This window comes from Setaria italica, chromosome VIII (genome assembly GCF_000263155.2).
Source record: "Setaria italica strain Yugu1 chromosome VIII, Setaria_italica_v2.0, whole genome shotgun sequence".
NCBI classification, from domain to species: domain Eukaryota; kingdom Viridiplantae; phylum Streptophyta; class Magnoliopsida; order Poales; family Poaceae; genus Setaria; species Setaria italica.
In genome coordinates, this window is record NC_028457.1 from 1,882,640 (window position 1) to 1,908,549 (window position 25,910).

The 25,910-nt window shown below is 44.3% G+C and overlaps 2 protein-coding genes and 1 long non-coding RNA gene across 3 annotated transcripts; 1 reads left to right on the forward strand and 2 right to left on the reverse strand.

Moving 5' to 3' along the window:
• The first annotated feature begins 3,005 nt into the window (after positions 1–3,005).
• Positions 3,006–7,103, forward strand: LOC101782509. Its single transcript, XM_012848078.2, has 5 exons — positions 3,006–3,016; positions 3,059–3,538; positions 4,941–5,071; positions 5,868–6,133; positions 6,854–7,103. The coding sequence occupies exons 1-4, from the start codon at positions 3,006–3,008 to the stop codon at positions 6,101–6,103; spliced, it is 858 nt and encodes a 285-aa protein (XP_012703532.1). The 3' UTR covers positions 6,104–6,133; positions 6,854–7,103.
• A 12,215-nt stretch (positions 7,104–19,318) lies between these two features.
• Positions 19,319–20,846, reverse strand: LOC101775760. The gene has a single exon (XM_004978606.3). It carries the CDS (start codon positions 20,674–20,676, stop codon positions 19,753–19,755), a length of 924 nt encoding a protein of 307 aa, XP_004978663.1. The 5' UTR covers positions 20,677–20,846; the 3' UTR covers positions 19,319–19,752.
• Positions 20,847–21,861: 1,015 nt separating this feature from the next.
• Positions 21,862–25,725, reverse strand: LOC111258280. Its single transcript, XR_002678941.1, has 3 exons — positions 23,190–25,725; positions 22,852–23,071; positions 21,862–22,706 (listed from the first exon to the last, which is right to left on the reverse strand). It is a non-coding gene; the product is annotated as an uncharacterized LOC111258280 (long non-coding RNA).
• Positions 25,726–25,910: the final 185 nt, after the last annotated feature.

The following is a 25,910-nucleotide window of genomic DNA, read 5'->3' on the forward strand; positions in this document are numbered from 1 at the left end:
AATGGCGGCTGACTTACGGGGTGTTTAATACTAGTGCTAAACTTTAACAGTTTCACATTAGATGTTCGGATACTAATTAGAAGGAGTAAACAAGAGCTAATTATAAAATTAATTGCAGAACCCTGAGCTAATTCGCGAGACGAATCTATTAATCCTAATTAGGGTGCCTTTGGTTGGGCTTTCTAACCTGCTTTTGCTTTTGCAAAAGCCAAAAGCCAACCAAAGGGCCTAAAAGCTCTACGTGCTTTTGCTCTAGTACAAAATCAAAAGCACCTTCCCCCTGCTTTTGGGTAAAAAATTACCCACCTGCCACTGATTATAAAGGTAACGATTCGTTTTTTGCCCCGACCTATTTCTCCCAACGCGTCCGTCCGCTCCTCCCCGTCGCCAGCCCGTCGCCACACCCCGCCGCCCGTCGCCGCCGGACGCCATCCGTCAGCCCGCCATCCGCCGGCCCGCCATCCGCCGCCCCCGGTCGCCGGTCCGCTTCCCACCGACCCGGCGCCCCCAGCCACCCGCCACACCCCCTCCCCCGGACGGCCGCCGCCCGACAACCCCGACCGCCACCGCCCGACGCCCGTCGCCCCAGGTCGCCGGCTGCTGGCCAGCCGTCCGCCGTCCTTGGTCGCCGGCCCGCCTCCCGGTGCCCCCGGGCGCCGGCCCCCCGCCACACCCCGCCCCCCGGACGGCTGCCGCCTGATGACCCCGGTCGCCGTACCCCGCCGCTCGTCACCCCCGGTTGCCGGCCGCCGGCCAGCCGTCCGCCGCTCCCTGCTCATCCATGTTGAAGGATGGCATCCTTGTATAGAACTTTTGATGGATATAATTCTATTTATGTGGACCAATCACTTTAATGGATGAAAAATATATAAAATTTATTTTGTTACGAGCAATTTGCATATAAACACACTCACAGGCCTTTAGGGGTATTACAGGTATTTCTTACACAGCTTACAGTTACACAGCTCCTCTAACCAAACGTTCTTCTGCTTTTTCCCACAGCTGCTTTCTCACAGCTGCTTTTCCACAGCCCACAGCTCACAGCAGCTTTTCCAAAAGCCACAGCCCAACCAAACACACCCTTAATCCATCATTAGCAAATGGTTACTGTAGTACCATATTGTTAAATCATGAATTAATTAGGCTTAATGGATTCGTCTCGCGAATTAGACTCCATGTGTGAATTAGTTTTGTAATTAGCCTATATTTAATACTTCTAATTAATATCCAAACATCCAATATGACATATGCTAAATACGTGGTATCCAAAGAGCCGGGACTTGGGCCGCGTCGTGCCTCGTGCCGTATCGTGCCTGGACTATATATAGGCAAGCGTCAACATTGCTCCAGGCTGGACCACGGCGCTGAGAACAACTTGGTTTGACCGGGGCACGGGGACTCACTCGTGGATCATGGATATCATGGACGACCCTACTGCCGCTGCCAGCACCTGACGCTTGCCAGCGTTTGGATTAAAAGGGACTAAACTTTAGTCCTGTCACATCGGATGTTCGGATGCTAATTAGGAGGATTAAATATAAGTTAATTACAAACTAATTGCAGAATCCCTCGGCTAAATTGCGAGACGAATCTATTAATCCTAATTAATCCATCATTAGCGAATGGTTACCGTAGCACCCCATTATCAAATCATGAACTAACTAGGCTTAATAGATTCGTCTCGCGATTTAGCCTAGGGGTTGTGCAATTAGTTTTGTAATTAGCCTATGTTTAATATTCCTAATTAGTGTTCAAACATATGATGTGATAGGGGCTAAAATTTAACCTCTGTCTCCCAAACACCCGCGCGGCTGCATTATTGCACGCTTGAGAGGGGCTAAAATTTAGCCTTTGTCTCCCAAACACCCGCGCGGCTGCATTATTGCACGCTGGTCGAAACCGGCTCCACGCTTTTGCTGCATTTATTGCAATAGGGCATTCCGGTGGTGCGGGGAAAGGAAGTCATTTCGTTAAGAGCCAAACAAGAACGCACACCATCTTTCGTATAAAATGTGATCTGCACTGTCTAGCTAGGTACCAATTTTCTCCCTCATGTGTATTTTTAGAAAAATAAATAGTTCATGGCTTGTGCGACCGCACTTAGCCAAGTTTTGACAATATTTCATCTTATAATGATAAATAAAAGGGATAAGAGTACGCAAATGACATAGAGAAAATCAAAAGCAAAATGTATTATTGCTTCTCCATCCATTCTTAGTGAAAATATCTAAGGTTACGACCTCCACGATCGAAACAACGTGCATAAGAAGCAGACAAAATTCTTCGTAAACAAGGTGCTGAAGGCAGTGGAACTAGTAATCATGATACTTCAACATCAGATACATGTTGTAGTGCATATGCTGGGAATCTTAATAATAAGCCTTTGAGAGCAAATGGCACGGAGAATGCTACAGTTCCTATCAGCTCCACTTCGGCAGCTGACACTGCAAGTGTTAACAGAGGTCGTAACTCATAATGTAATACCTTTAGCCAAGAAAACTGACACTAACATGCTGGAATACACTGCTCCACAGCCAACTCAAATGTTTCTGATAATTTGTCACCATTAATTTTCACAAATCCACCTTGTCCCAGTACATGTTCTACCAGCTGAGTGTTCGATCATGGCGTCCATCCTGGGATATCTCATCTTTCCCCCAGACATATCTTGGCCTCCCTCTCTCTCCCACCATAAGTTTCGTGTTGCGGACTACCAACCATTGATTGATAGTTTCGACCGCTACCTCTCCGGCTGGAAAGCGAAGCTGCTCAGTTCCGGTGGTCAATGCTTTTCATGGCCGGCCGGGTCTCACCATTTACATCATGTCGTCTCACCACCTCCTTCCGAATACGGTTCGATAGGCTCTGGACGCTGGACGCCGGACCTTTCTTTGGACCGGTGAGGACCGATGTAATGGATCTCAGTGTTTTGATCAAGTGGGAACGCCTCTGCACCACCAAGGAATGTAATTTAGTTTCTTCCATGATTCAAGTGGGAACGCCTCATGCAGTACAGGTTGGCTTATAATCCAAGGAATGAGAATCAACAGTAGGGCAGGTTTTCGGTTTTTCTTTCCTTCGCAAGCTCCACTTCCTCTCGTCCGAGCTCCACCTGGACCCGTTCCCACTCGTCGGTGCCGCTGCCGCTCCTCCGTGACTCCCTCCACCTCCTCGCATCCCACGGCCGCTCCGCCCGCGACGCCGCGCGCGTCTTCTCCGTGTTCCCGTCCTTCCTCACCTCCCCACCCGGCGAGCCCCTCCGCTTCCTCTCCGCCGATGCGCCGCTCCCGCCGCCGCTCCTCCGCGCCGTCCCCGTGCCTCCTCGTCCGGTGCTTGCTCGCTGCCTGCCCGAGCTGCTCGCCTGGACCTGGACCCTTTCCTCGCGCCTAGCCGATGGCGGCGACGGACTCCACTCGCCGTCCGACCACTGTCTCCGGATGCCGCAGATCCTGCCGGTGCTAGGTCACCTCCCCCTCCTCCCCCCGATTCGACGCGCCCAGCCGGCAGCGGAGAAGGCCTCCGCCACAATCAGTTGTCAGTAGGTCGCCCGCAAGCCGTCATCTTCAATGGTGCTCTCAGTCAACAACAGTTCCAGATTTTTTAGTGATGGCTAGATGCAGAAGCAATCAGACTAGCTTTGTTTTCTATGGCCAATAATATTTTAATATTTCAACAACCAGTTTAGATTGTTAGCTTTGTTTTCTAGGGTGTGTTTGCAGCAGGTTATCATGACTGGCGACCAACTGCAGGCATCACGTAAGCCACGTTACTGAACTGAATCTTTTGTTTCACATGGTTGCAAAAGTATGAGCTCCCTACACAAGGCATGCTAATTTTCTTACGCCATTAGAATTGAAACTAGTATTATTGGGGTGTGTGAGTATTAGACTCAGAACGTTCTATTAGGATATTATATCTGCCATACGTACCCCTCAAAGTAGAGTTTTTATACCATTAATAAAGATGCTAGTTCATTCAGTGAAAGAATTCGCCACCTGGTGTAATGCACCTCCATCACCCTGTAGACCTGTTATTTGTTTCCAGGATTCAACATTTTTCTCTAATTTTGAATTTAGAATGCTGGTCAGAAAATATGCTAACAGAGGCACACAAAAACTTGATTGAGAACTAGAAGTGCTTATCTTTTGTATCGAGTAATCAGTATATGCATTTCAGCTGCGACCGTTTTTCATGTGAGAGCCCTTTGATTAGGATACAATGAGTCATATTGCACAATGAGCTCAGTAGTAAATTGATCTCACTGGGCTAAAATTGAGCTCAGCAGAACAAAAAGACTCATGCTCTTTTGAAATGAATTGGTGAAATTGTTACTGACAAAGTACACTAGCACAAAACATTGCTGGGAAGGAGTGTCAAAAATTCTTTTGCAGTCTATTTTAGACTGCAAAAGAGTGTAATAAGTTCCTTGAAGCTTTTTACTACTACAAATTAGTTAGCCAGGTCAACCTTCTGGCCATAATTTCGCCTTTTTTCTTCCATTCAGAAAAGAATATGGTCGCTTCACATTAGTGGCAAGCATCTGACTGCAGCATGTGTGAGTGAAATATATATCAGTGCGATGAAATAATGGTTGCAGTTCTCGCTGGTTTTCATACAGTAGTGCAGTGGCATATGTTTAGAGCCTGAATCTGATCAGTAGAATGGGGACTATAGGTTATTGGTAAACTCATGCTTATTAATGTATGCATTGTGGCCTGAACTTTGAATATTGGCTATTTCCCTGAACTTGACATTTTCGCGGATGCATAGCGCTGCTTTCTTAAGCTTGCTAATTTGTATCTCAAATGTATATACAGAATCTACCAATTGCATGGCATGCTAGGGAATTCTGTTTATGCAGAGTTTTAGCATCTGCTTTTGGCTAAAGGTGGTTTTTAGTTAATTACTGACAAGCTGTTGCTCACTTGAACTTGGTCCAGGGAGTTGTGCCTTGTGTCATGGGCATTGGAGCTGCGGTGTCAAGGAGGACAATGGGCATTTTGGAGATTGAGTGCGGACTTGCCAACAGTTCCAGCTGCAAATCGCTTCATCCTGCATCAACAGCCACAAGGTATGCAGGATCCCTCCTGTCAGCATCAGAGACTACAATTCTAAGAGTTGGATTTCCCCCACTTTTTATACCCTACATTTTACCTGTGGTGATTCATGTAAAACCGATGAATGCCCTCCTTCTGATTTGGTTATTTTCAGAAATTCTTTTGAAATTAGTGTTTTTAGGTGATTAGGCAATCGTATTATGGATAGCATGGTTGTTTGATTAAATTTTTAGTGGCTTGGTATGTTAGAATATTTTTTTGGCTGCTGTGTGTGATTGTTTGTGGCACTGCTCCTCGTTGTGCTGGCCGTTGGTGGGTGTTTGGTGCTCAACCTGAAAGGTAGAAACACAGTGCTTAGGCTGATGCGTTTGTGACCAGCAAGTCAAAAGGTAGCTTTTGGGAGTCTAGCTTCTGGAGTTCTTTTAATTTTTCCTTTCTAGTATCTCATATCAATTCAATCAAACCTTTCAGCCTCTGGACCAGCTGTAGATGTGTTTCCGAAATTTCCGCTCGAAATCTGTATTCATGTCACGTTAGCTACAAATGGTATAAATTATTAATATACTATCCAGTCTTTATTGTCTTTTCAAATAAAAATCCTTTTAACAGCCGTCTTGAGAATTTGATATAACTATAAGTTGCAATGTTTTGTTTTCTATTTTTTTGTCTGTAGGAGAAGCTCCCAAGTGGAGTAATAGGAAGTTAGTAACCGTTGGGCGTCCAAACTGGATGCAAACCTTTACGGTCTTGTATGCTAGATTACTAGTAAAGTAGTATGCCATATTGAATTTACAAGTTCCTCAAGCTCAGGTAGGGAGAGGCCAGCTGCGAGCAGTAGTGCGGGACAGTTCTTGTCAGCTTACATAGCAGCAGCCCCGGCATCACGGCCATGGAACCTGATGCCACGGCAGCAACTTCTCCGAAGGATGGAACATGGCAGTTCTCCTGCGGCACTAGGATCAGCACCAGCTCGTCCAAGGGAGCATCCATCCATGCCTGTGATTTGTTTGACTGAATGCACACGAGAGAGTGCTGTGATATTTTGACAGAAGATTTGGCAATATCGTTCCTTTCAGGCATGGTCTTTCTTTCCCTTAATAATCATCTTGAAAAATGGGAACTGTACGATTTGTTGATTGTTCCTTAGAGAAAGGCATGCTTAACCTGTTTAATTGATTTTACACTGTCACAAAATATTTAAGGATTCTTTTCAATTTAGTCCTAATGCAATTGAGGCATAGTGAAACTCAAAACATAGGGGAAAGCAGCTAATGAATGGTTGGCTTTACACTAGTAAAAAAGAGTGTGTTCTGAGATGGTACAATTTGATCAACTAATAATATACTGAGTACTACTGCATCTACACCTATATTTCTAAAGTTTTGTACCAATTCTAGTATCTTTTTGTTGATTTTGGGTATTCAGGTTAATATATATGCCAACAGTTTTGTCACTATGTTTCCTTTGCTTTTCCATTAAATAAAGATATCTCAGGTGTTGGAATTAACGACTTTCGGTCCAGTTAAGTAAAACATTGTACTGTTCATAGGTTCTATTTTACATGTGGTGCTGCCCATAACAGATGGCTGCAGCATCATACTGTCCTTGTTGAAGATGCTCACACCACATAACAAGATAAAATATTGCAGGTGTATATTGTTGCATGTATTTTAATTTAAGTTGGCATAAAATTTCCAACCTTGTTACCCATCAAGCTGTGGTGATGAAGAGATTTGGCCTCATAAGAAAATATGGTGGAAAAACATCTTAATTAATTGTCTCTCTACATGCAGCAGAACTTGGATGCAGGGACGAAAAATTTGAAGGAAGCTCTACTGATTACAATGTTACCTATTGGAAACTTTCTACTTGCAAAGCAATGTAGTCAAGATGTTGCCCTGTAGTCAGAAGTGTGAAGCACAAAATTTGATATTTGTCCATTATCATGAATGCTTGTAATAATTCTTTTACAAACAAGTATATACATGTCGTTGTCTCGTCCAGTTTAAAGAAGCAAGCTCAGCGAAGATCCATGTTAAAGTGCAATAGCATCTGTTAATTTTATGTCAAATTGTAAATTATTAATTTATATGCCTACGCTCGAAGCCGATCCATGCATTGAATTATAGTTTTCATCACGAAAACCATCGATCCAAATAGCGTACTCCAGAATTTTCCGTCTAAAAGTGAAACCAAATTCCTACAATTCTACTGCATGGTGTGCTGCACCTACCCAAGGTTGGGCCCACCATGTTAAGATGATGGATCGGGCTTGCCCACGTTGGATAGCGCGGAGGGGAAAAAGGCGGAGGAAAAAAACGGCCGCCGCGATGAAAAAAAAACGGACGTCGCGAGACGGAACGGTGCGCGGTGGAGGGGGCGCTCTCCTCGGCTCCCTCCGGAGCCCTGCATTGTGAAGCCCAAGCCCATACGAGGGGGTGCAGACAGCAGTGATCATCATAGGAGATGACTGCTGCAGCTCGACACCTCACTGCCGTCAGCCACAAATGACCGCTAGCTGCTACCACCGCATCCCGGCCACTCGCATGGCCATGGCAACCTTGTCGCTGCCAGCTGCCGACGCATGGCCATAGCCAAGCTGCAAGAGCTGCCGCACAACCATGAACTCCCGTCACATGCATGAATCTGAATCCTGACCAAGGATAAGAAGAGGGAGAGAGGGGAGAGGAGGGGTCAGCTGCTGCCGCCACCGCCACCACAGGCTAGCATAGTGGCGGCCGTTGGCTGGAGATATCTAGGACGGGTGGTGGAGTCGCCGCCTGAATCACCTCAATGAGATGATGCGGGGGCTTCCGTCAGAACAATAAATTAATGTACAATATTGAAGAAAGAGCAACACAATCTTCTAGAAACTTCCCCATAACTCATGATATATGATATTTTCTATGAAGGCACTAGATATTGTTGCCATGAAGAAATTAGAACAATGTAGAATATAGATATTTGTCTATCCTCAATCCTTGCCATTGTTGAGTCGGAGATAAATGATCTACAAGATTATAACAATTTATCAGATTAATACATGCATGCGGCTATATAAAACTACAATACATGCTGCTCAAACAAGAAAAATTCAAAAAAAATTATGATGTTCAACAAAAATTGGCAAGATGTTAGCCCCCTCAGTTCCAAAAAGTTCTTTTTAAATCGAAAAGGATGAGCTCCTTAGTTCAACAACGAAAAAAAAATGCAAGACAGCTAACTGGCCAAACACACAGCTCCTGTACAATGTTGCCCTATGAGAATAGTATTATTGTTCGAACAATATTATAATCTGAGCATTATTGTTAGAACAACATTATAATCTGAACATGCAGTACACTTTCATCAACTATGAAATAATCTGTACATTTACTAGCAAAAGAACATGATATAAAAATACATGTTGGTAGGTTATTACTAGCAGATATATTTTTTAACATTTAGTTGGAGTACCATAGCAAAATTATGAAAGAAATTCTCATACTCACTTCCTGATAAAAAGAACAATAACTAGAAAAGCAAGACCTATATATAGCTTAATGCCAACTAGAGATAGAACAATAACTATACCTGAGGCCAATAGATTCTTCTTCTTTCCTTTACCATTGGGAGGTCTTGTGCTCTGATGTGATCTTCCTACGAGACCATCACCCCTCTTAGTTCTCCTCGTCAAAATTTTTGGGTAGGGTGAGGACAAAACATGATAGCACACTACTGTAAATCACCTTTAAATGAAGCTAGTGCGACAACATAGCGATCTATGTCAGAAGAAGCACTTCTACTGTAAATCACCTTTAAATGAAGCTAGTGCGACAACATAGCGATCTATGTCAGAAGAAGCACTTCTACTGAATTCATCCCAGACACCTTCTCGATATGCATCACCAAAAGTCTCTTCAAAAAGTATTAACCAAAATCATGCCATCTGAAGGATTTACAAGTCGACTAGCGTTTAGTTGTAAAGCAGAACTGTAAAAAGATAGCAAATTCAGAAGCACTGACTCACCATCGGCCATGTCTATTTGTAGCATAGGGTAACCTAGGGACTCTAGATCCTCACAATATCCGTTGGTCATATCATCTCTGTGTATTGGTCTGTGCACCGGTGTAACAGGATCAAACGATTAGCACTAATATGCTACAATGATATATGACAAATATAAATTCACATAAATTCTGCGCATAATTGATTAATTAGATTACGATGGCACCATTAGAAGTTGGTCTACATGAACATACAAAGAACACTGTAATATCAGATAGCACTAACTCTATGGAAGTAGAGTTATAAAACTAAATCAGTTGATAGTTATTAAGTACAAATGTAAAAGCTAAACTTGTACTACTTGTGTACAATTTGTCACAACAATTTGCATGGTACCACAACGTTTGTGTGTGTTTTGAGGACAGAAAAAGAGTTTCTGCATACTCACCTTCTGAATGGCCATTCAATTTGTCACATGTGGGTCTGGATCCAAACCTGCAGAAGAACATCAACAATGACTAAGAATCGATCAGAGCAGTGCTTAAACAGCTAGCAATCTGGATTATGGCATACATATATTGTTTGGAATGCAAGCTCATGCACGGGAAGGGGTGGGAAATGATAGAATAGGGGAATCAATGAAGAGCAAACATTGGTAATAATAATACATGATTAAAACATACCTGGCTACCTTTGTCTTCTTTTGCAGGATTGTACACTTTAGCCAATCGAGAATTGAGCCCCAAGATATGAAATGGGCTCTTAATACAAAAAAGGTGCATGCCAACAAATTTCCCATCAAAAGTAAAAAGTGGCCCACCTTCCCAAACCTAACATGAATAAAGGTTGGCACACAAAATGAGGTGAAAAGAGCAAGGGTTACATGGGGAAAGGATTTTTTTCTTTGAAATGCAGTTTAGTGTATGTCAAAACAGAAACATAATGAAATGTTAGTATCATAACTTAAGTTTACCTCTGACTTTTTCCAAAGAGGAGCTTCATTATCGAGTATCACATTTATGGGTATTAATTTGCCAGAGATGCCATGTCCTAAAGCTAGCACCATACCACGGGGCAGAATTTCCACCCTATGTTTGAAAAGTCCAATATGAACATCGAGGGAGGTGCTGACGATGACAATAGCAAAGTTGCGATCTAAATCATATTCAACAAAACACCCTCGTACACTTCACTGCCTTCATGGCGCACTTTAATCTACAATGTAAGGCAAGAAAAGAACACACATTGATCACACTTAAATATAACAAGTAGAAAAAAAGTACAGGACAATTACCAGCACCAACCTTTAAGTTATGGAATTTTCCTTTATCATCACCGATGAAAGCTCTAGCCAAAGTTGTTGAAGTCAAGAACCTTGTAAGATTCTCCTAATATTCTGTAGCTATGCCTGAGCATGCAAATAACACTTTGTCTCCTACAGATGATCATAACGTAATTATGTAAATAATTTTTTACTGGTGTTAAAGAAAAACTAAAATAGTATAGCAGCATATATAATCACCATTGCACAAAGCAAGTGAGGCAACACTTCTAGACAAATTTGACTTGAGTTGAGCCTAGTCCAGTCATATTGGTTAGAGTCCCCATGCAAGTCACCTAGTTAAAGAAAATAATCAAACAACATAAACCATGATTGCTCAAATAAGGTTGTGAGAAAACACAAGAGGAAGAACACGCATACCTAAGGCCATTGACTCAGTTAGCATTCCATTACCATTGCGATCTCTTATACTCTTATGCGATCTTCTTGTGAAATCATTATCACCCCTCTTAGTTTTCCGTTTTCGTATCTTTTCTATGGCTCAAGCAGTTTTTTCGGGGGGGGGGATACAAAGGGGCAAGATGTGGTGTCACCAACAGTAAAGTAACGTTGTAAAACTATCAGACCAACCAATCAAAGGGATGCTAATGAAAGGGGACGGGTACCATACTGAGGCCAATAGATTATTCTTCTTTCCTTTACCATTAGGAGGTGTTGTGCTCTAATGCGATCTTCCTACGAGACCATCACCCCTCTTAGTTCTCCTCGTCATAATTTTTGGGTAGGGTGGGGACAAAACAGCAAAATTTGGAGTTAGAAACAGTAAGCAACGTTGTAGAACTACCATAGACCAACCAATCAAAGAGACCCCAATACAGATCTTATATCAAGGTTGATGGTCCACAAAGAAGTTTGCTGAATCAGATAATTTCTTAGCTCATCTACAGCATAGAGGGAGACAGCTATCTGTTACACTTGACCTATCAAAATATGTAACACCTAGCCTGTTCCTTAGGTTGGCACATGGATGGTATTAGAAAAAACGGGCGTTATCTGAAATCCTTGACACAATTACATGAATGAAACAAAAAAAAGTTACATATGTAAAACCAAATGAAAATAATCGAAGTTAGTGCGCATAACAGATATGCATATAAGTGAGACAGATCAGGGCTTCCACTCAAAACCAATCACACTAACTTCGATTACATTAGGGTTTGGGTGCACTAACTTCGATTGTATTAGGGTTTGGAGGGCTCAGTTTTGCGCATCGGGAAGGGAAGGGAAGGGAAGGGAAGGGAAAGGTGCACCTTGTGGCTGAACGTCGACGGCGAAGGGGCTCGACAAAGAGGGAGGCGGCGGTCGCTGAGTCATCACCGCAAGGAAAAAAGCCGGAGAGGTAAACGGAGATCTTCTCGGTCTTGGAAAATTGAAGGAGATCGAAGAAGAAGGGAGCGGGAGATTTATTACGATGGGAGGAGATCGGCCAGCCAGCCCATATAGACCCAGGGGAGGAAGCAACGGGCCCACGGATAAAAGCAGTCCACACCGTGGCCCTGTTTTCTTTTTCTTTATTTGTAGGGGTGAAAACGGTATAGATATTTTCTAACCATATTCAAGACCGAATCCGTATCCATATCCGAGTACTCAAATTGCATATATATCCAATCGTATCTTATCCGACGTAGCTGGCACTGTCCGTATTCGAATCCAAATCCGAAGAGAAATATGAAAACAAATGTAATATCAGTGATATACAAAAGACACCATTAGTGAAGAATATATTGACATCAAAAGGCAACTGTGAAGCTTGAATGTACTGACTTGGTGAGTTATCCTTGTTTGATTTCAGCATTACAACTTGTGAAAGCCATTACAAAAAATTTCTGAGTGAGTTCACAATTTCTCATCAGGACAATTTGTTAGGCTACTCTATAAAAAGAGCATACACAGATTGTGTCCTAATGGCCCTGACTTGATGGATGTCTTGAGAATGTCGGATTGCTCCATGCTATGGAGGTGCAATGCAATTGATACAAGAATGCAACGAGCAGACATTCACCTAATTGTGAATTGTTGTAGCACACTTATCTATGTGATGCTCAAGTTGTACTGAAAGTTTAATTTTAAGACATTTGTTGATGTGGTTGAGCTAACAGCCTGAGAGATAGTATGATCAAATATAGAAAGTTAATTCCATATATTTTGCTAAGATATGCAGGTATTCTTTTCAACTATTTGAAAGTTAGTATCTTTTACTGAGATTCAAAAGTTGAATGTGGACCTAAAAGAATTGCAGTTCACAAAGATGATATCTCTACAGTGAACTAAACATATTAGGTTTTCATGGTAGACTTTTAATCATTAGCTTACAAATAGCTAAAATGAACAAGCTGTTTGCAAGATGTTTGATTGTACAAGGTGTTATGGTTACTGATGTTCGAAACCATGATGCACACAAAGATTTTTCTTTCATATGTGTTGGTTAGAAAATACATCGGATCGCCTGGATTTTTTTTTCTTTTTGACAGAGGTAAACCCAGCTTTTATAGAAAGCTCAACATCCGGTCACAAGGTAGCCATAACAGGAAAACAAAAGGAAAGACAATGCTGGGGATTCCAGCTTACAAGAAACGTGCTAGCCAGGCAGCCAGCACCACCTCCTGGGAACCGGAAACTAGAGCAGAGCTACAGAAACAGAAGAGTAGCAAAAGAACTCTCTTGAACAAACCATCACGAAACTGGAAAAAAAAAAGAAACCACTCACGTCTATTAGCCAATAACACCTTCAATCTCCATGTCATCCGTTTGACTCCAGAAATTCTCCAACCAAATCTTCAAAGTCTTCAGGTTCTCATCTACTCCCTCCGTCCTGTAATATAGTGCATTCTAGCATTCAAAATTTGTCTGCAAATATAATGCATTCTAGAGGACAAAAACAAATTTTGCAATTAATACTTTCCATTTATCAACCAATCACCATCAATCATGTTGACGATAGGGTCTGATTAGGAAATAAAATGAGGGTACATGCGTCTTTTATGTTCTCTCTTAATTTGTCCTAAAATTTCTAAAATGCACTGTACTACAGGATAGAGGGAGTAGGAATTTGGGGTCTTGATCCTTCAATAAGAGCCGCCAATTCTGTAGGAAGTGAAAAGTTTTAGTGAAATCTCCTTGGAATTGTGAGGAAACTTCTTTTCAATGGCCATTTTGTTCCTAATCACCCAAAGCCCCCAAAGCATGATAGACAGAGCAAAGAGTTTGATATGGTACAGTTTATCCCCCAAAGGAATCCAATCATTCATAATATCCCCCAAGTTTTTTGGCGTTTTATCCCATCCCAAGGCTTCTTTGATACAAAACCAAACAATTCTAGCAGTGTGACAGTGGAAGAAAATATGTTCACAAGTTTCCTCTACCCCACACAGACAACCGTTCCTGTTGCCTTTCCAGTTTCTTCTTTTTAAATTAGCCCCTGTTTGAAGTCTATTCTGCGATAAGAGCCAAAAAAAAAAGATTATAATCTTGTTGGGAAGCCTGCTTTTCCAAAATGTATTCATACTTTTATTGGAGGCCCCCCTAAAGGTTAACCTTCTGTACATCGATCTAGTAGTATACTTGTTTGATTTTTCCAGAACCCATTTAAATTGATCTTCCTCCCATGGATCTGGTAGAATATTTTAAATTGATGGCGTGGATTTTGAAACCTGTACCGACACATGGGCAAGAACCTTCGTGTATCTTACGACTTATCTTATGTTTCCATCTTTTCTTGTTACCATATATATGTGCGCGCGCGCTTCTCCTTCCTATGACCCATTAGGCCAGTCTTAGTGGTAGATTTTATTTTCCAGTTTCCAAGACTACCACGTCAAACAAATACAATAAAACTTGAAAGAAACTCCCACTCTCGATATATAGTTTCATTCTAGAGTTTCATGCACATTTAATTTCATGACTCATTGCGAGTTGGTGGAGAGTTTCATCCCCATGAAACTCATTATAATTATTGTAAGTTTCCAGCCTCTCAAGAGGCATCAAATATTCTACTTCATCCAAGTATGGCACATCCCAAATACGAAATTCAACTTAAGTCACAACATAGAGTGCCAACAAGTAACACATAGATAATGCACCTGCCTAAAGGTAAATACCAGGTCAACAAGCAAGGCAATCTAGAAGTCCAGAAAAATCTGAACAGTAGTGGCATTATGAACTGATTATACAATATGCATCAACAGGGAATGTAAAATTAATACCTTCAAAAACATCTAAAGAATAAGCAACGTAGAAGATAATCATGTCAAAGTTGGCAAATCCAACACTTCACACAAAACAAACAAATCCAACTGTTGCAACATCCATAGAATGATAGTATTGGATAATCCATGGAATTGCAAACAGTAGACACTTATGATTGATTTTACCTTCGGGAGTCAAGAGTGCAGGATTTCTTAACAAATTATGCAACAAAAAGTATCCAAACTTTGTGGCACCCATTAACTTGTAAATTGACCCCTGTTATAAAAATAACTGGAACTGAAAACAAGATAATTTTACTTGGTGATAACTTGATGCTGAAGATCGGGATAACAATTCTCTAAAAAAAGGAGACCACGGAACATGGAAAGTAAATTAGAGCATGAGACAGTGCATTAGACAGACATAATTACTCCAACAAATTTGCATGTCACATCAAGATGTCTCGATACAGTTAGAATTCAATTCATTTGAAATAATGCTCATTTATCAACACCCAAAAAAAATGGAACTTTTCAGGCAGGGACTTCGCATGGTGCCGATATTCTTCCCTTGAGAAAACTGATAATAGCAAGGAAGTAGTGGATGCCTCAAGTGAGAAGTTCTTCTCATCAATTTTGGAGAGGTAAGCCCTGGCCCTCATTATCTCACCTCTATCCAACAGCCTCCTAACTATAGCATTTAGCATACCTGAGTTTGGAGTGCATTAACTCTTTTCCATTGTCAAAAACAGATAGTCAAACTCCTCTAGCAACCCTTCTTTAATGAGATTTTCTGTCACTAAGCGATAGGTCACAACATCTGGAACTAAACCATGGGCTGAGATAGCAGTGAGCATACCCATGGCATCTTCCTTTCTGCCACTTTTGAGCAAAGCATCAATCATAATGTTGAAAGTAATAATGTCAAGTTGAGAATCCATAGAACATAGACTCTGAAACATTTCGAATGCGTCATCAAGAAAATTATTTTTGCAAAGCCCATTCAGCATTATGTTGCACGTGTAAATGTCCAACTGCATTCCACTTTTGATCATATTAAGATAGAGTTCTTTTGCTTCAGAAAATCTCCCATACTGAAATAAACCATGCAGTATGGTGTTGTAAGTGGCAACTCCAGGCGTAACTGCGTTGCTCAACATTTGTCGGAAAAGTCTAAATGCATCGTATATCCTGCCAGCTCTACAGTAGCCGTGAAGCAAAGTATTATAGGCAACAACATCAGGTTCCAAACCAGCCGAGACCATAACATCAAGTAGCTTCATAGCTTCCTCCATCCTACCAGCCAAGCAGTAGCCATCTATTAATGTATTATATGAGATAACATCAGGTCTCACACCCAGGCGTACCATCAAGTCAACGAGACTCTGAGCTTCCATGACCCGTCCTTCATTGCAAAGGTTACGCATTATTGTGTTGAAGAACGTGGCGTTGGGATGGATAGCTTGATTCAGCATTTCAGAAAATAATTCATCAGCCTTCTCCCATTTGTCAACGGTGCACAGTCCATAAACTAGGGAGGTAAAAAAAATGATATTAGGAGTCACCCCTTCATTGATCATCTGATTGCATCTAAGCATTGCCTCGTCCACCCTTCCCAATTTGCAAAGTGCATCGATTAATGCTCCATAGTTGACTACATTAGGACTCAACCCCTGCTGCCTCATCTGGTCAAATATATGCATTGCCTCATATATCATACCACCTTTAGCATACTCACAGAAAACTATGTTGAAGGTTTGATGGAGGTGAAATACCATCTACTACCATTAGATCTAAGAGATCACGCATATCAGCAAGATCTCCTTTCGAAGCATACCCATTAAGCAGAACGTTATAGGTAGTTACATCAGGTTTTATGCCCTTTTCAATCATAGAATCAAAAATGTTTCTAGCTTCTGTGCTGTTTCTATTCTTGCAAAGATAGTCCAGCAGCAAACCATAAGTAACAACATCTGGTCGCTGACCCCATGTGGACATTTCTTTGAGCATTCGAACCACCTCTTTCCATTGTCCTTTAGTGTAATATCCATTGATCAGACAATTATATGTCCTATTATCTGGCTTAACACCTTTATGGATCATCTCCTGAAGGACACCCTCAGCCCTCTCAACTGCTCCAGCTTTGCACAGGCCATTACATCCATGGCCTCACCCATCCTCTTTGCATCACAGAGACCATTGATGACTATGGCATCCACCCTAAAGCCCTTCTTAAGTATGAGGCCAAAGCCAGCGAAAGCGAAATCCAGGTGGCCCATGCTACAGAAGCTGCCGATGATTTTGCTGTAGGTGCGCAGGTCGGGAGCTTCCTTGGTGGGTGAGGCACGGGCCATCCGGTTGAATAGGGAGACGACGAGCGCAGAGGTTGAGGAGCCCCTGCCCTTGGCGCGAGAGACGACGGTGAGGAGCTGGTTGAAGGCGCGAACCGAGGCAGGCCGGGCGAGCGGGAGCAATTCATCGAACAGCTTGACGGCGTCGTCGAGGCCGATGCTTCCCGAGCTGAAGCGTCCGGCGATGGCGATGGCGATGGCACGTATAGACGGGCGCCGCGCGTATACAGTCTGACAGGGGAGGAGAAAGCAGTCGGGGACTCCACTGGATTCAACTGATTTTTTTTTTCTGCATACAGTTGGACTGAGTTGAGAGCCGACTTGTTCGTTTCAGCTTGCTGCCGTGCTGCGGCTGTTTCGGCTGCGGCTGCACAGCCTCATCAACTTGGCTGCTGTAGCTGTGCAGGTTACCTAATGTTTTTTGCGTATACAGTACAGCATTTTCGAAGTACGAACGCTTATACTTGAACAGCAGTGGAAGTAACAGCATGTAAAAACATTAAAACAAAAACAACCATCCATCAAGCTACGACATTGTAACTTTCGCTGCTGCATCAAAGGTTAGTAAGACCTTTCGGTGAGGCTGGAATACAACATCACACTGTCCTTCAGAGCCAGTAAATACTGGCTTACACAACAAGGATGGCAAGAAATGGGTCCTCCTGCCACTACCATCAACAGCTTCTTTTTGGGCCATGATGGGCTGGACAACGTGATGTGTACTTTTCGCATCATAATTTCTTCTTCTGTGAGATGATAATAATCCTGATCTTCCTAATTACATAATGGCCACCGTGCCTGCGATCGTCATTCATGAAATTCAGGAGCCATTTGCATGGTCGAGACAAAGGGAGGGCACACAATATCTGCAACTACTATCATGGGCGTGATGATTTGGTAGTTGTTCAACTCTACCATTGAACCATTCTTGCGACGATAGACTTGTGCAGCCAGTAAGACTCGCTACTTCTAGAATTGGAACTGAACCGAGTAAGAATGCGCATAGAGTGATCAAAGAAAGACTGAAGTCTCGCTTTCAGTTTCTGAAGAACCACAGCTAGTCACAGTCATACCCATATAAACCGGGGGGGTTCACCAGACTTGCAAGCCTTAATCTTATCAAAACATAGTTCACACTTCCCAGGTTGCTCACCACTATAATCGAGTTTTCCAGACGTGCTGCAGTGAAGAATCAATGATAGGCCTGCTATTTTAAGGCAGGGCACATCCGAAACAGCATCAAGAGAACTGCCAGCACCAACTCGGCACACTTGTCATCTACAAGCAGTATCGCCATTCATCCGTCTATGAACACGATTGCCTAACTTGAAAGCAATGAGTAATAAATCGTGAAAGCAACACTGCATTTGGCCAACTCCAACTCCAAATCAGGGCAATACAGCTCACAAGCCACGATGAAGTTGGCCAGATTCCAATTTCCATGGCTGCCGACGTGCCGTGCCAAGAACTGTCATCTGGAGCATGAGCCGCTTGTACCAATTCCTTGACAAGGTCTAACTAAAATCCAGACACAGTGAAAAAAGGATACAGCAGCGTAATCAGATTAATCATGTTTGTATGTTTAAGAATGCATAGTTGCACGTTGTTGTACTAGTAGGTTTGCTAAGAAACAAAAATAAGGGAAATGAAAAGGAGAACAAGACAAACAAAGAACAGAGAATTTCGTCCTAGCGTGGCAACATGGTTGCTTGGCAAATAGAGTATCAGATATGATGATGCTCACATGATGGGTGACACCATCATCGGTCTCTTTCGGCTGCTATCCAATTCGCCAATTTGGATTGGAGTATCAGATGAAGTTCAGAGAGAAACAAAACCAAAAAACACAGCAGAATCTATTCTCTCGTGAGAGGCAGCAGGAAAGTGAAGCTCTCACGAGAGTAGAATCTGGGAAGGAGAAGCAATAACCCGTACTCCTCCACTTGTGTTGTATGCCGGCACAGCTTGGGACCAATACCAAGTGCATCGTTACATTACGCCCTCGTCAGACTTTGCAAACAGAGACAGTCATGTGGCGATAAATTACGACAGGGACATGGACATCGCTATATAGCTGTTGAAATTACAAGGACCAGAGAGCAGCAATTATCGACTTAGGCAGGGCGAAAGACAAATGCGATGATACGATAGGCTGCAAAACATGTGGTTGATCGCAGGAATCAGTACTTGAGAACCAAATTGGAGCACAAGTGTGTCATAAAGAATGGTCGTGCGTTATATTAGATGGCAATGTGCAGTAATCTATGAAGATATCCATGCAGTGCGTGGTATAGGCACCACAGTGCCGCTGTACCACTCTGAAATTGTGCCAGAATCATTTCATTTGTAGCACCGTGTTGCTGCATTGCATCAGAACAGACCAGAAGCAATGGAGGTAAACATTGATGGGAAGCGTACAGCAAGCAGAAATTTGCAAGCTTTTGTACACCACCTGATCTTTTGCACACAGCAGAAATGCAGAATCAAACAAACTCTATGTATAATCCTTTGTTAACTGTACGAGCACACAGCTAAAATTATCTGGAAAAGAGGAAAAGCATGAAAAAGAAGAAGATGATCCTCTCCTCTCTGTATACCACATTCTCATGGTGTCTTCCCGAACTCACTCATTTGGCACACTAGAATCTACAAACCTACATACTGTAAGCACAACCATTCCCATCTTGGTTTGGTTGGATTCGCTAAATTCCACCAAATTTTCCAAGTCATTGAGAAGCAGTGACCAGAGGAAGCAAAGCATGGCGAGCGAAGCAGTGGCCAGAGGAAGCAAAGCATGGTGAGCAGCAGCATTGACCTGAAGAATTGGCCATCAAGGCGGGGCCCTCAACGCCTGCACGACGAGCGCGAAGCCCGGCGCGGCGGCCTCCTCCTCGAGCCAGAGCCTGCTCTCGAGCGCGCTCCTGGCTCGCAGCATCACGACGGCGCACCCCGGCGGGTCCCGGAACCACCAGCCGTGCAGGTCCCACAGGACGTCGACGGGCGCGCCGTCGACGAAGACCGTCTGGTTGCCCCTGAAGTTCCAGCGCAGCCTGCGTGCGTGCACGGCGCGCTTGCCGTCGACGCTGACCCAGAGCTCCTCGCCGCCGCCCCCGGAGGTGGTGGCGCAGCCGACGGTGACCTCGTGCTCCGGCGCGCCCTCGGCGAAGCGCACCCGCGCGGTGTGCATCGCGTTGGGCGCCGCCACGACGCGGTCCGCGCGGGCGACGGGGTGGAACCGCGCCTTGGGGATCTGGCCCTCGAACTTGGCCTTCACGAACTCGGCGGCGAGGTCGCCGACCGCGAGCACGACCTCGGCGTTGGCGACGGCGACGAAGTAGAACCCCGAGACGGGCTCCGGGGACGAGTCGGCGGCAGCGGTGGCATACTTGGCGGCGGTGAGGTCCCAGAAGAGGGCGAGCGGGGGTTGGTGGTGGTGGTCGTCGGAGGAGGAGGGGAGGGAGCGGGTGCCCTTGCGGCGGCGGAGGAGGACGGCGGGGGAGGAGGCGGTGGGGCCGGCGAAGGAGAGCGTCGGAGGCCCAACGGGGGAGTGCGCCCAGATGAGGCGGAGGAGGAGCGGCGGGGAGGTGCAGGCGTGGTAGGTGGCGGTGACGGAGAGTGTGGCCGGAGAGGAGGAGGCGGAGGCGACGAGCGTGGAGGCCGGCGTGGTGCAGGCGACGCGGACGGCGCCGTCGGAGACGCAGGAGGCGAGGTCCCGGACGGAGGAGGGGAGCAGCAGGCTGGACGCGCTCACCATTGGGGAGGGGGGGAGGGGGGGCGCGCTCCCGATCTGCGGCGCGGCCTGCAATGCGTGAGGTGAGGTGAGGGTGGCGTGGGAGGTGGGGACTGAGGGGGTTATGAATGGTGGGCGCGGGGGACGGACCCGACGGCGAGGGAGGCGGGCGGCAGTGCGGAGGTGGGAGCAGAGCTGAGCAGCCGACTGGTAACTGCCGGAGCGGGGGGCGAGGATGCTTCTGCTTTAAGGCTAGCAGGGACCGTGATGGCCGTCGGATCTGAAACGAGGGAGCACGAGCCGTCCGCTTTGCCCGGCACACGCTTTAAAGGCTGTGGACGTGAAAGAGAGATTTTTTACAGGCTGTGGACGCCAACGAGGATTTTGAGAGGAAGCATTCAAACTAAAATTGCATTAAAAAAAGGATTTTGAGAGGAGCTTTGACAGGATTCCGAGCTCATTTTATACCAAAGGACTATCTTGACAAAACTATATAAATAAAATATGTCAATTGGATTAAAATCAAACCGTTTGAGTCCATCCATCTATGGTTACTAAAAGTAAAATAAAACTGAAATATTTCATTGCTACAATGTTCCGAGCTTATCAGGATTCCGAGCTCATTTTATATCTTAATTTCATAGTATCATGTTCCTAATCGAAAGTTCTAATAATCTCATAAGATTTGTAAAATGCTATATAAGATTCTATAAGAAAATAAACTCTAAATTAGGTACTCACCCAATCACCAATATAATATGTTAGGTTGTGGTTTTATGCCAAACCATTTCAACTTTGGCTGTCATAAAATTAGTTAACAATTATTTATACTTAGTTTTATATAAAAATAGTACCGAAAGCTTCGCCTGCTAAACTGCAGCATTGTTCCAAATAACTTATATTTGTGATTGCACGGAGTAATATACACTCCCTCTTCAAGGGAATTTGAGTTTTGTCAATTTAACCTGCCCTGTTTGTACTCATCGCCATGTTATGATATGTTAAGTTATGCAATAATTAATATAGGAGACATTTTAAAATAATTGAGTTACATTTAAATATTTCTACATTCTATTATAAGTTTACCATAAATTATATGCATTCTTTTTTTAAAAAAAAACTTTTGCGAATGAAGTAAACTTGTTAGAACCACGATTCCGCGATCCAACCCTACCTAGTAGATCTTGACAACCTTTAGTTGAGAGCGCGCGTTCTTGGCTGCCAAGGGCGACGGATATTCTTCCGTTTGGCTGCTTGCCGCAAAGCTTTGGAGCTCGTGGGTTGATCATTTGATCCCCTGTGCGGCGGGGCCAGATGGAACCAAGGCCATCTGGGCGTGGACACGGCGACGCTGGTGTCGCCATCAGGCTGCAGTCACGAGTAGTTGCGGAATCGGGGCCGTTCAGGCCGCATGGGCAGCAGCAACAGCACAAAACGCATGTTTCCACGAGCAGGCTGCCGAACCAAGGGAATGCTGCTGTCTGTGTGCTGTCTCTGATCGACTGATGAGAGTACCAGACTACCACCAGCGGCCTTGCCCGCCTCCTCTCCACGGCTCGCCTCACATGATGGCAGTGTCGGAGTGAGACCACAGACCACTTCGCCCATCGCCGAAAAAGAAAGCGCCGAGCCAAACCAGTGGGTTCAGGTTCAGAGAATCGCCAAAGGTCAACTGGTTCAATTTCAGATGCTTCTTCCATGCAGCATGTGACAAATCCTCAGGATCTCTGATGCAGTAGTTTCAGAGGAAAACAAGAGCCAACCCAACCAGCCTCATCTGCCATCTTCTGAATACTTCAAATCTCATTTTCTGGAAGACATACAGCAGAATCAACTCTAATGTACTTCTCTGGAGTAAACCATAGATCCACAAAAGTTCAGAGAATGGCCAAAGGCCAACTGGTTTAATTTCAGATGCTTCTTCCATGCAGCATGTGACAAAACCTCAAGAACTCTGATGTAGTTTACAGGAAAACAAAGGAATCCATCCCAATCAGTCCTGAGCTGCCATCTTCTGGATGTTCCTGATGGTAAGCCCAAATCTCACTCATCCTCTGGAAGACATGCAGCAAGCTAAACTCTGTCAAGTTTCAGGTAAATAAACAAACAAGCAAAAGTAGCTAGAGCGACAGGTAACAACAGCAGGGGCGAAGCGTCGGCTCGACAGGACGGCGGATCAATGATGGAAAAAGTGCGGACCTGATCAGTGGATCATGCATTCATGCATCACCTAATATAATGTTCTGCTCCAATGCCGGCAGCGCAGTATGATTAGCAAAAGGGACGGGTACCCGTACTCGGGTACTCCCCCCTAGTACGCTCATCCGTCGACGACGCAGCAGATGTCACTGCCAACTACTAACTCCCAGCAAGATCGCAAATCCGGCCGAATGCAACGGCGACCCTGGCACCATATTACCTGCAATCCATACAAGGTTACGCTTACGCCTCCCAACAATAGAGGATTAAGAAATGGTTAAACAATGCTGTCAGAGAAAGCAAGGTGGAGAATTAGAAATCAAGCAAAGGCTTGCTACCTTGTCTCTTGGCCTGTGTCTCCGTGTTTTCTTCAATTTGGTGGTCTGTGGTCTCGCTATCGTGGGAGGCGAGATGATTCAATAGTTAAGGTGTAGCAGTATCTCTGAATCACAAAACTAAACCACACACGTGCTACGCAAAATGTGTCGCTGTCACACGGAAGTGGAACCAAAATCTCATAAATTTGCTCCCATCTTGACAGATCACAGCGTTAAATAACTGATAGACTTTGCTAGATTATTAGCCAAAACTTATGGGACTAGCCTGTTTGAAATTTAACGCATGGACCATTGGTCCATGGGTTATTAGCCAATCTGATCTGACAAGTGAGCATGTGAAATACGACTTTAAAAAAAAAAGGCTCAATTGAAATATATTAAGATGTTTAACTTTGTCACTCATGGAGTAATCTACTTCGATAACTGAGAATGCCGGCAATACCAGGCACTTGATCCCAGAAGCAATAAAAATGTATATGCACGGTCTTTTGACTTTACTTCTTTTTTATAGGTCCAAGGGGATGAAAAAAATAAAAATAGTTGCCCCCATGCTGAATAATTGTTAAAGCAGAATGAGACACTCATCTGAAAACAAGGAAAGCAGGATCCCTGAAAACAGTAGACAGCGCTTCATATCTCAACCACCGGCACAAATCCAAACTAGTTCTTAATCCAGTTCCTTCTCAGGAAAGGTCAGATAGTGTGGCATTCGTGCACAATGATGTACAGTCCACATTCTAATCCTGTCGGCAAACATAAATTTGTATTGCCAGGAAAGGGAAAGAGGCAACTACTATTATGCTTGGGTTAATCATTCATACCTATATGTTTCAGGAACAGATAAATGGATTTCCTATTTCTTGTTAGACTAGGTGTTGACAATGACTCGATGAGGCTCTGCAAATGCAGTGGACACAAGTTGACAAAACAGGCCTTTGTGTTCCTGACCTACTATAGAACCAGCTGACGGGATAATATTATGCAACTGGAGAGAAGTCACATTACTCTAGGCATTAGATGACAGCAGCAAGGCAGTTGAGCAGTTGAGGAGGGCAACGCCTTTGCTATCTTCAGTTCTCTCGGAAGGAAGAGAAGCATTAGAAAGAAATTCAGATTTCCAGATGCGTTTGTCGTCTTCTACGCTCCAGTTGGAATGGCTCCTCGTGCTACCTGCAGCCTGCAACTGTTGATCAACACGGGAAGTTTCCACTCCATCAAGAGCCCAGTTGGTCCTAGTTTAGCAGGCAGCAGCATGTCACTGATTCAACGAAGAACCATTCAACAGTACAGATTCCGTACTACCCAGATTAAATTGATGCAGCATAATCGAAATAACAAAATCATATTCGCTGGAATTAAGCATTAACACTAACCTGCATTCTTTAGAACTTCCAAATTACTTGCATAAATTATGAGATCTCCTTGGTCGGTTGTGGCTGGCCCTTCACCCCGGTTTTTGCCTTCTTTTTCTGGTCACATGTATTTCTGCTCATCTCGCAAGGATAAAAATGCAGTCCCATTGCTTTCTATTAAAACCGAATATTATAATGGGTATAGTGTCCCTCAGCAAATTACCACGACTGTGTAGTGTCCTATGGCAAAGCCATCTTTTTTTAGAGGCCTGTGGCAAAAGATTTCCGGGAGCCAATTTTCCCTTTTATTAATTACCATACATAATATGCCAAGGACTCGCCAACTGCTGATGCAGCCTCTGAGGCTCACAAGGAGAGCCCATTGGTCCATGAACGGGTCCATGAATCATGAACCAATCTGATCTAAGAAATGGGGATGTGAAATATTGTTAAAAAGTTCATTTTGAATATACTACATCAAATCATGGAGCAATGCGAGAATGTGATACATGCATTGGCTAAACCAGTTATTAATCTCAAAAGCATTATAAAATTGGTGCATGGTCGTTGACTTTGATTTCAGATTCGAGAGAAGGAAAAAACTAGTAGTCCCGTGCAGAATTATATTGGTAGAGCAGAAGTGACTAAATGAGATACTCACCTCAAAAAAAAAAGGAAGGCAGGACCCCGAGAACAATAGACAACCATTCTATAAGGTAGTGATTGGCAGGCTGCACTAGTTGCTAGCCAGGTCAAATTTTGATCCGACTAAATCAATGCAAAGTGCTCGTGTTTGGTTGGGTGGCTAAAGATAGCCTGGTTTACTATGCTCATGTTTGGTTGGCTGCACAATATGATAAGTTCCTAGAGGTGAAGTTACCACCCATATCTCTCCCTCTTCTCTCCTCTGCCCTGTCCTAGACGTGCCCCGCCACTACTGACAGGCTCCTCGCGCCCCATCCCCTACCTCCATCATCGCCTCCTTCCTGCTTCTCCACCAGAGCTCGCTCTTACTCATGCGGTGGCGGAGGCTGCGGCGAGGCTCAATCGAGTTCGAGCACGGCCCAATCGAGCTCCGGCGAGGCTCAATCGAGCTCGAGCACGATCAATCGAATTGGGCACGAACAAATTGAGCTCCTCCTTCATTCACGGGTGCTAGTCTCGCCAACCGAAGTGCTGCTCCCGCGCCGGCCGGAGCACCGCGCTCCCGCAGCTCCGCTCCTAAGCTTGGCTGCGCTGCCGCGTCGGCTGTAGCGCTGTTGCCACGTGGGGCTCCGCTGCCGCGCCGGCCGCAGCGCCGCTCCTGCACGCGGCTCCGCAGCGCGCCGGTCTGCTCAATGGTCGGAGATGGAAAAAGGGGAGGTGAGGT

Bases quoted from the DNA above. Each gene is read 5' to 3' on its own strand.
- LOC101782509 (XM_012848078.2), top strand. The intron at 3,539-4,940 runs GTAGGTCGCCCG...AACTTGGTCCAG, and splicing joins TCCGCCACAATCAGTTGTCA to GGAGTTGTGCCTTGTGTCAT. The intron at 5,072-5,867 runs GTATGCAGGATC...CCTCAAGCTCAG, and splicing joins CCTGCATCAACAGCCACAAG to GTAGGGAGAGGCCAGCTGCG.
- LOC101775760 (XM_004978606.3), bottom strand. From the start codon at position 20,676: ATGGTGAGCGCGTCCAGCCTGCTGCTCCCCTCCTCCGTCCGGGACCTC.